At 46.8% G+C, this 10,355-nt stretch overlaps 1 protein-coding gene across 3 annotated transcripts in view; it reads right to left on the bottom strand.

Annotated features, from left to right (window-relative positions):
* VDAC1 (voltage-dependent anion channel 1) overlaps positions 1-9,655 on the bottom strand; it is a 25,138-nt gene extending 15,483 nt beyond the window's left edge. The window contains exons 1-5 of one of the 3 annotated variants that reach the window (XM_011969235.1): positions 9,634-9,655; positions 6,741-6,810; positions 6,098-6,147; positions 4,783-4,935; positions 4,636-4,688 (exon numbers count right to left, since the gene is read on the bottom strand). In XM_011969235.1, coding sequence (XP_011824625.1) covers positions 4,636-4,688; positions 4,783-4,935; positions 6,098-6,147; positions 6,741-6,807 — 323 coding nt within the window. In that variant the 5' untranslated portion in view covers positions 6,808-6,810; positions 9,634-9,655. Of the gene's footprint in view, positions 1-4,635; positions 4,689-4,782; positions 4,936-6,097; positions 6,148-6,736; positions 6,829-9,633 lie in introns of those variants that run through there. The other 2 variants (XM_011969237.1, XM_011969236.1) reach the window with 2 other exon arrangements.
* Positions 9,656-10,355: the final 700 nt, after the last annotated feature.

The following is a 10,355-nucleotide window of genomic DNA, read 5'->3' as shown; positions in this document are numbered from 1 at the left end:
AGCCAGCTAATTTTTGTATTTTTAATAAAGACAGGGTTTCACCAACGTTGGCCAGGCTGGTCTCAAACGCCTGTCCTCGTGATCCGCCTGCCTCGGCACACCAAAGTGCTGGGATTGCAGGCATGAGCCACCACACCAGGCCCACAATCTTAGTTTCTAAACATCATTCTCCAACATAAAGAACCAAGGTTCCTTGGAGAAATGGCAGACAGCAGGACTGGGGAAAAACAAGTACTAGATGAGCATCGTATATTTTCTGAAACCAGAAATAAAGACATGTTCTGAAAAATGACAGAGGTTTGTCAAAAAGCACACAAGATGTAGTCTCCCAAAGGCCATATCTGGGACAACTTGAGCAACAAAATAAATGACACTGTGGATTATAGCCCATAGATTAAATGTCCATGCATCTATACTAATATAAATAAATAATTGATTGAATAAATACATGGGAAAGAAGGAATAGCTCTTCCTTACAATAGAATACCAAGTAACAAGTGAAGGAAGGATGGCAATAGGAAATCACCATTTGAGGTCGGGTGTGGTGGCTCACACCTGTAATCCCAACATTTTGGGAGGCCAAGGTAGGCAGATCACTTGAGCTCAGGAATTCGAGAGCAGACTGAGCAACATGGTGAAACACTGTCTCTACCAAAAATATAAAAATCAGTCAGGGGTGGTGGCGGGCACCTGTAGTCCCAGCTACTGGGGAGGCTGAGGAGGGAGGATCCCTTGAGCCGGGGAGGCAGAGGTTGCAATGAGCCGAGATCACACCACTGCACTCCAGACTGGGTGACAGAGTGACACCCCACCTCAAAAAAACAAAAAAGAAAAGAAAATCACCATTTGTAGCCAGGTGTGATGGCTGTAATCCCAGCAATTTGGGAGGCTGAGAAAGGTGGATCGCTTGAGCTCAGGAGTTCCAGACCAGCCTTGCCAACATGGTGAAACCTCATCTCTACCAAAAATACAAAAATTAGCTGGGCTTGGTGGCACGCGCCTGTGGTCTCAGCTTCTTGGGAGGCTGAAAAGGAGGACTGCTAGAGCCCAGGAGGCAGAGGTTGCAGCGAGCCAGGATCATACCATTGCACTCCAGTCATCATTTGTCAAGCGTAACTGTTGCAGGCAAGAATCATCAATGGATGTTACAATTTGTCAGCAAAGGTATGATGAGAAATAGAGTATCTGCATATCTCAAAGTGTCTACCCACAAGATACTTACTAATTACAAAGAGAAAAATAGTAGCTTTACAGTGAAGACAGTTGGCAGACACTACTTCAAAACTGATCACCAAAAATGAGGCATATTGATAATATTCTTCCTAACATCACATGCTGAGAAGAATACAACACAATAACTTCTATGGTTGCCAAAAATGTAAAACCTAAATTTAATCATAAGGAAGCATCAGACAAATCCAAACTGACGGACATCTTAACAAAATAATTGGCCACTCTTTTTCAAAAGTGTCAGGGTCAGAAAATATTCCAGATTAGGGAAGACTTAACAATTAGATGCAATTGGCCGGGTGCGGTGGCTCATGCATGTAATCCCAGCACTTTGGGAGGCTGAGGTGGGCGGATCACAAGGTCAGGAGTTCGAGACCATCCTGGCCAACATGGTAAAACCCCGTCTCTACTAAAAATACAAAAATTAGCCTGGCTTGGTGGCACATGCATGTAATCCCAGCTACTTGGAAGGCTGAGGCCTCCCAAGTAGAGAATCACTTGAACCAGGGAGTCGGAGGTTACAGTGAGCCGAGATCATGCCATAGCACTCCAGCTTGGCAACAGAGAGAGCCCCCGCCCCCCCCCCAAAAAAAAACAATTAGATGCAATTTAGGATCCTGAACTGGATCACAGATCAGAAAAAAGACGCCATTGTGACAACAGATTAAGTGTATGATATCAACATTAACTTGCTGATTCTGATCATTATAGTTATATAAGCCAATAACATTAGGGGAAGCTGGGGGAAGAACACAGGAGAACTCTGCATACTATTTTTACCACATTTTTCTAAGTATAAAATTACTTTGAAATAAAAAGTAAATTTTTTTTAAAAAGGGTGGGTGCAGTGGCTCACACCTATAATCCCAGCGCTTTGGGAGGCTGAGGCAAGCAGATCACCTGAAGTCAGGAGTTCAAGACCTGCCTGACCAACATGGAGAAACCCCGTCTCTACTAAAAATACAAAATTAGCTGGGTGTGGTGGCGCATTCCTGTAATCCCAGCTACTCGGGAGGCTGACGCAGGAGAAACACGTGAACCCACCCAGCACTTTGGAAGGTCAAGGCAGGCAGATCACGAGGTCAGAAGTTCGAGACCAGCCTAGCCAATATTGTGAAACCCCCGTCTCCACTAAAAATACAAAAATTTGCCAGGTGTGGTGGCCCATGTCTGTAGTCCCAACTACTTGGGAGGCTGAGGCAGAAGAATCACTTGAACCCATGAGGAGGAGGGTGCAGTGAGCCAAGATCACACCACTGCACTCCAGCCTGGGCAACAGAGCAAGACTCCGTCCCCCCCACACCCAAAAAAAAAAAAGCAAAAAACCTTTCCTTTGCGTTTTTATACTGCAGGGCCTGAAGACCTCTGCAAAGCTCCCTAAGGTAATGAGAAGGAAATTGCCTACAAATTCCAAAGTATGCTATCCCAGGGCAGCAGGCAAAGTCCCAGGCAGCAAATTCAAGCATGTGGGCACATCCTCCAGCCCCTCATCCTATCCCAGGATCTTTCTGTATAACCTCTCCCTGATATCATGGCAGAGTTCCTGGGGGGAAAGTACACAGCACTGCAAGAAGGCAGTGGTCTTGCAGAAGAAACTACAGCAGAGAGGAGGAATGAGAGTAAATCAGCCCCTTAACAATGGTCTCTTCAGATCATCTATAGCCAGGCTATAAGAAGACATCTCCAGAGGGTAGGAACCCTGTGTGCCCAGTCACTTGTGTGGACCGCACACCCAGCACAGGTCTGGACTTGGTAGATCCTCCCTCTAATAAATATTTGTGGGAAAGGAACAAAGGAAGAAAGAAAAAAAATACATGAAATGGCAAAACTGAAAAATTGATAATGCCATTTAACTACACCACTTAAAGATGTTAAGTTTTATATGTATATCTTACCACAAGTTTTTTTTTTGGAGACAGAGTCTCTCTCTGTAGCCCAGGCTGGAGTGCAGTGGTGCAATCTCAGCTCACAGCAATCTCTCTCTCCTGGGTTCAAGCAATTCTCGTGCCTCAATATCCCAAGTAGCTGGGACTACAGGCACGCACCACCATGCCTAATTTTTGTATTTTTATTAGAGATGGGGTTTTGCCATGTTGCCCAGGCTGGTCTCAAACTCCTGACCACAAGCAATCCACCCACCTCAGCCTCCCAAAGTGTTAGGATTACAGACATGAGCCACTGCATCCAACCCTTTTTTTTTTTTTTTTTTTTTGAGATGGAGTTTCACTCTTCTTGCCCAGGCTGCAATGCAATGGCGCCATCTAGGCTCACGGCAACCTCTGCCTCCCAGGTTCAAGCAATTCTCCTGCCTCAGCCTCCCAAGTAGCTGGGCTTACAGGCATGCGCCCACCATGCCCAGCTAATTTTTATGTTTAGTAGAGACAGGGTTTCTCCACTTTGGTCAGGCTGGTTTCAAACTTCCAACCTCAGGTGATTTGCCTGCCTCAGCCTCCCAAAGTGTTGGAATTACAGGCGTGAGCCACCACACCCAGGCCACAATTTTTAAAAACTGAAATTCAGTACATGCCCTTGATCCCATCATTAGCATACAAAACAATCTTCCCCAGGTTTAGAAGACCCACCAATATGAGTGGGAAAAAACAAGGGTGTATTCTAAAAGGGAGTAATTCCTTCTAGGCACTTTGAAAAGCACCCAGGAATTGAGGCAGACCGCCATACAATCTTGCCAACTGATGGGTTAAGAACTAACAAGCCTAATACATCTGTGGCCAGAAGGCCTGGAGAAAGTGCAGCCTCAGGAGCCACCTTGCAGCCTCAGGAGCCACCTTGCAGTTACATCCACAGGGTCTCAGTGTCCCTAAGCAGGAAGATGGGATAAGGACTTCCACACCTCAAGAAATGAGGCTGGCAACAGTGACCAGTTAGGCCCTGCTTCCAAATGTCACCCACTCCCATTTGGCCATGGCCACTTACATCACCAGCAGCCTAACTCACATGAAATGGCTATTACTGAACCAGAAATCCTGCAGCCTCCATGGCTGAAGCCAGGAGAGCACTAACAAAATGCAGAATCTTATTACAAAACACTGCTAAACACTGCTCTGAATCCTCTATTAGAAAGTGAGCTCCTTGTGGGTAACAATCATGGCCTGGGCATCCTTAGATCTCCAGATGGGCACAGGGCCGAGCACAGGCGGCACTTAGAAAACATTTGTTGGGTAAACACCAATCCTGAATTAGGAAGCGCTCATTATAGCTCAGTCTGTTAATGCATAGATGTGGGTACGACCCCAGGACCAAATTAAAACCAGAGGACTTAAATCGCCAGGTCTTGGAGGCCATATTTTAGGTGTTATCAGCCCCCAAAACATTTTGTCACAAAGGGCTTCCACCACCTGCAACATAAGAGGACATCCTTGTGGAGAAAACAGATGAGAATCTTACCCAGTGTTAGGTGAGAAGGAGGAATCGAAGGTCAGCTTCAGTCCACGTGCAAGCTGAACAGAAAAGAAATTTGCCAGTAGGTTTAGTCACAAGGCAGGCCGGCAGATGTGAATTAGCAAATCCGTGTCTTTTCACAGCAGCCATTACCTGATCTTCCACAGTAATCTCGGTGCCTAGTGTATTGTCGGTGTTCCATTTCTCTGTAAACGTCAGGCCGTACTCAGTCCATCTGTACTTGGTTTCCAGACTGCCCGTCACTTTGGTGGTCTCAGTGTTGGCTGAGCCTGAGCTTGTAAATTCCTTCAAAGGAGAGAGAGAGTCACAGCCTGTACCACAGCACTCACTTGGCTTCACTCCACTCCTAAACACTACACTTGCCTTTCTGCAAGAGGCAAGACCCTGAATGTGGCGGGGCCAAGGCTAACTCTACAATTCAAATAGATATTTAAAGTACAGATGGGAGTAAAGGAGCCTGCTATGTAAAGAAATCTTATGGGGAATTCGTTGTCAGCAGACAGCTTCCTTCCTCCCTGTAACTCTTCAGTCTGGACAGGAAAGCATCTCCCCTCCATCCTGGCTCCAGCCCGGTACAGAAAAAAAGCACTGAGCTAAAGCTGACACAGCAGTAACTCAAACCCAAAACTTCTTCCTTCCAACAATTACTGCACACACAATTTAAAAGGGACTACTAAGATTACTTTAAAAACACTTATGTGGTTGAACACAGATGAACTTGAAAATAAGAAGCACAAGGAAAACTGAAACTGAGACCTGCCCCATTCTGCTCTGAGTATTACCCGCTGCTGAATTGGGGGCCTATTGGCATGGTTCCCCTGGACCACCCATCATGTAGAAAATGGACTGAATGTGAAAACCACAAACTGCCAGAATTTTTTTTAAAAAGTACCTTCTTTTGGCTTTGCCGGCCATGTCATGACAGTTATTTGTTGATCTACAACAAATTCCCATGTTCCACACAATGGTCACTATTTGGGTAATGGGTACACTAGAAACCCAAACCTCACCGTTACACAATACATCCATGTAACAAACCTGTACATGTACAGCCTGAATCTAAAATCTTTTTTCAAAATAAAAATAAGCCAGGTGTGGTGGCTCATGCCTATAATTCCAGCACTTTGGGAGGCCAAGGCAGGCGGATCAGCTGAAGTCAGGAGTTCAAGACCAGATCAGCCCAACCAACATGGAGAAACCCCGTCTCTACTGAAAATACAAAATTAGCCGGGCATGGTGGCATGCGCCTGTAATCCCAGCTACTCGGTAGGCTGAGGCAGGAGAATCGCTTGAACCCTGGAGGTGGAGGTTGTGGTGGGCTGAGATCATGCCATTGCACTCCAGCCTGGGTGACAACAGCGAAACTCCATCTCAAAAATAAATAAATAAAATAAAATAAAATAAAAATAAATAAATACTCATGTTCCACGTGGGTTGGACAACTTACCAATCCATTCTCAGATTTTGTTTTCAAATCAAGCTTTATTAAGCCAAATCCTAAAGAAAGAAGAAGACAACTGTTAATAGGTTAAATAACTATCTAGAAAACAGCACCTCTGCCTCCCTCACGGTTGCTTCGAAATGCTTTTTTAGAAGAAGTACACTACTGCCACACGGGCTGAGGGCACCCAGTCTCTGCTGCTGCTCGTGGGGGGAGTTCAGCTGCCATGGAACAGCAGCAGACAGAATGGGCACAGGCCCACCTGGGTCCCACCTGCACTCCCAGCAGGGTTTGAGAAGAAGATGCCTGACAGCTGGCAGAGACACAGTCATCAGGCCTCGTGGGCATGTGCCTAAGCACAGGCTAAATATAGAAGCCGCGCTCCACTGCAGCAGCTTCCACAGGGTTGCTCCACACTTGGAAGAGAAAACAGGAATACCCACTTGACAGCATCAATGCAGGAGCCCGTCCAACTGGGGGCACAACCAAAACTGCTTCATTTGCCACACAAATGAAAGCTTCTTTTTTCCTTCACGTGAAAGTTCAGAACAGCTGACCTACCCAGGTCTCCTAAACAGCTATCGGTAAAGTCTCAAACATGCCAACTCAGTCTGGGGGCTGAAAGGCACCCGCTCTCTGCAACACTCACCATAGCCCTTGGTGAAGACATCCCTGGCAGATTTGCCAAGATCAGCATACGTGGGTGGCACAGCCATCTTCTGCTATGATAAAAGAATCATAAGAATAAATGCATTGGTAATTAGGGAAATTAGCTTTCCATCAATAACAATTATTAGATGTAATTAGCAACCAATAAAAATCACCTAGCACTAAAACTTCCAGGTAGCTTATCCTCCCACATGGGCCAAGAAGCCCTTGCTGTCTTGTACTTCATTTTGTGGCCAGAGCTTGAGACACTCAGTGAGTCTTTGTTGACAGAGGATCAACAATTTAGACCTCTCCTCCTCAGCATCCCCAGGACTGAGCCCAGGCCCAGAACAGAGTAGGAGTCAGGAAATATTTGCTTAATGAATAAACTGTCAAAGACACATTCCCATGAGCCAATGACTTTACTGAATTTTAGGACTGTTGCCAATAAAACATATCCTCTTACAAAATGCGAGCTACTAGGACATTAAATGCGCCAAATAGAAATAAGAGCTTTTCGGGCCGGGCGCGGTGGCTCAAGCCTGTAATCCCAGCACTTTGGGAGGCCGAGACGGGCGGATCACAAGGTCAGGAGATCGAGACCATCCTGGTTAACACGGTGAAACCCCGTCTCTACTAAAAAATACAAAAAACTAGCCGGGCGAGGTGGCGGGCGCCTGTAGTCCCAGCTACTCGGGAGGCTGAGGCAGGAGAATGGCGTGAACCCGGGAGGCGGAGCTTGCAGTGAGCTGAGATCTGGCCACTGCACTCCAGCCTGGGCGGCAGAGCTAGACTCCGTCTCAAAAAAAAAAAAAAAGAAAAAAAAAGAAATAAGAGCTTTTCATGGGAACATCATTTTCCATGTGGCTCTGATTTCATTCATTCAACAAATATTTATAGAGTACCTACTACATGCCAGGATGGGCCCAACTTTTCACAAAACTTTTGGACTTTATGGAAACCCACTTCGTATTTCTCATAGAAAATACAGTAAAACCTAACCAATTTGGCAGCTATTCACGTGGAAAAAACCCAAATACATCCTACAAATAAATTAATTTAAACAAACATTTTTTTAAGCTCCAGTGTAACTTTATTTTCAAAACCAACCATCAAAGGACTACTTGGGATTGCTGCATATCACTAAGTCAATCAACAAACATTTATTAAGCACCTCAGTGCTCAAGGAAGGAGAGTAACTCAAATAGTCTTTGCCCTGAGGAGCACACTGCAGTTCTGGAAGGCTTTGCTTTGGCATGCTGTATATGCTGTGTACACAGGATTAATATCCTCATCTGGGACTGTACACTGTGTGCTCTGCCCAGGAGCAGAGGGGGTCAAACATGAGAAAGCCTCATCTCCTGCACCTTCTCCATTCCCAGAATCATTAGTCTCAACCAGAAGGACCATTCGTTTTAAAATACAGTATACCTAAATTATCAAAATGCATCTGCATATACACCATCTGAAGTTACATGTATATATATTCACACAAGTAAACACATGTATGACTTGCTGCTGGTGAGTGGGAGGGAGCCCACTAAAAAGTGGTTCAAGTGATCCTGGGGGAACAATATAACAAATGGAAGTTGCATTCTTGGCCAAAGCTTTAACTTCAAAGGCATTGCAGGAGGCCACAGACTCACTGAGTACGTTGCAAAAGAAACAGTATAAACTTCTACAATTTTAAATTGTGAAGTTGTGGTCCAGGTCCTACTTTACTTTTTCCAGATGCTTTGTTAATTTTATCCCAGCTCACTTTTGTGTCAGAGCAGAGACAGAAGAGCAGCAAGCTGTTTACTCTGTCCTATTTTTGTCGCTGCTGTGTTATTTCTTGCACATGATCAGGCTGGAACCATGGACAGGTCAGCCCACATTAGGATCAGGATAGAGCGATGAGGAGGAAGAACCATTTTACACTGCCCGCCACTGGCTCTTTCAAGTCTGGGGGCTACCCTCTCCCCACCTGTTCCTCCCTCCCAAACTAACCCTGTAGGTACATCCCCCTGGGATAGACCAGGAAACCATCCACCAGATCCTCAAGAAATATCCTTTGCCTGACCCCTTCCTAGGAGAACAACTCTGGATTGAAAGCTGAGGCAATGTAACCCCAGGCAGACACAGAACATAACAGCAAATGGCCCAGAACATTCTCCACCTGACAGGGTTAACAAACCATCAGTGAACCAAGCACCCCCCTTCAGTGCTCTCTCTCCCAGCTGGGCTACAAACTCAGCTCGGGGTGGGGGCTAGGGAGACAGAAGGAGAAGCAGTCCCGTGGTAATATCTGTGGGTCAGCTAAGACCTCCCTGGACCTTAGGAGCCAGAGCCTTCCCCACGACTCTCCCCTGACCCCACAGAAGAGATGCCTCCCAGACGCAGTAGCCTTCACATCTGGACTGGTCCCCGCTCAGGATAAAGACAGAACACTCATCCACTTAATGTTCCCCAAATGCCCTCTCTCATCACTAATCCCCAAAACCCAACAAGCACAGCCACCTGTCAAAAAACACCCCACCCACAGCAAACATCAGCCTAAAGTACAAGGCCACTAAGGAGATTACCACCCAAGGACAAGGGACTCAGACAGCAGAGCTCAGAAGAGCAGACCGGACCCCTCCTGGGGCCTCTGGGAGCTCCAACACGGCCAAGCTCTTTTGGGGCTGTGGGGTCCCACAACAACCACGTAGTTGGTACCAGCAGCACACAAGTGAACTTGCTGGTTCACTAAAACATATCCTTATCCAACACCTCACTGTAAACATGCTGGATGCTGGATGCTGGCTTTCTCTTCTGTGTGTCATGCTCTCTTCCCCATCTCCTTGAACACAGACAATGAAGCATAATCTCCCCCATTCTGGACCCCCAGGTAAGCATTCTCCCCAGCACAGCACCTGGCAGGGAAGACGCACAGAAACCGCTGGCTAAATGGAGTCAAGTCTACTCCTGGGCCTCAAGTGACACCACCGAGGACAGCAAAAGGATGACTTGCCCCTTCACTAAAGGCCCCCAACTGCCAGGTAGTGGTAGCTTCCCCTCCTGCTTTTTGTGCACTTCAGCCCATCCCCCGCTGCACTGATCTGACGGAACTAAGGAAGGCCCGAGACAGTTCGGCCGCTCCCTAAGAAGTTCAGCTTTCTTACAGCTACAAACAGCACCCCCAAAATGCCCATTTTTACACAGCTCTTGAACCCATTTCAGAGATAATCTGCATTCGTTTTCTAAGGCGAGGACTGGAGGAAAGAAAAGTCGGCAACCTGCTTTCACTTAACACCCTGCCAGGGCGCTGACTTGAAGGCTGAACCCTGGCCCCCACCTCTCCCAGTCACTCCTTCCACCCAGATCTGCTCTAAATCGGAGTCTGTACAGTTGGCTACTGACACACAGCTGTCTCTGCAGCATCCAACCCCCAGGGGCCATCACAAGCCAAGCCTCTGGAGGCTGCGTATGAAGCAGTGCAGTCTGACATCAGCAAAGCAGCTAGCCCTGGAGAGACAGAAGTCAGAGGGCGTCCGGCGTCCTGGGGGAGACAAAACCACAGGCCTCTCTGCCTGACTGATGGCTTCAGGGCAGAGCCTGGGGGCTTTGTTCCCACTGGTTGGTAGGAAAGAGAGGG

Source organism: Mandrillus leucophaeus, unplaced genomic scaffold (genome assembly GCF_000951045.1).
Source record: "Mandrillus leucophaeus isolate KB7577 unplaced genomic scaffold, Mleu.le_1.0 Scaffold88, whole genome shotgun sequence".
Classification (NCBI taxonomy): domain Eukaryota; kingdom Metazoa; phylum Chordata; class Mammalia; order Primates; family Cercopithecidae; genus Mandrillus; species Mandrillus leucophaeus.
Note: the sequence above shows the minus strand (reverse complement) of the source record. Positions and strands in the feature narration are given on the sequence as shown.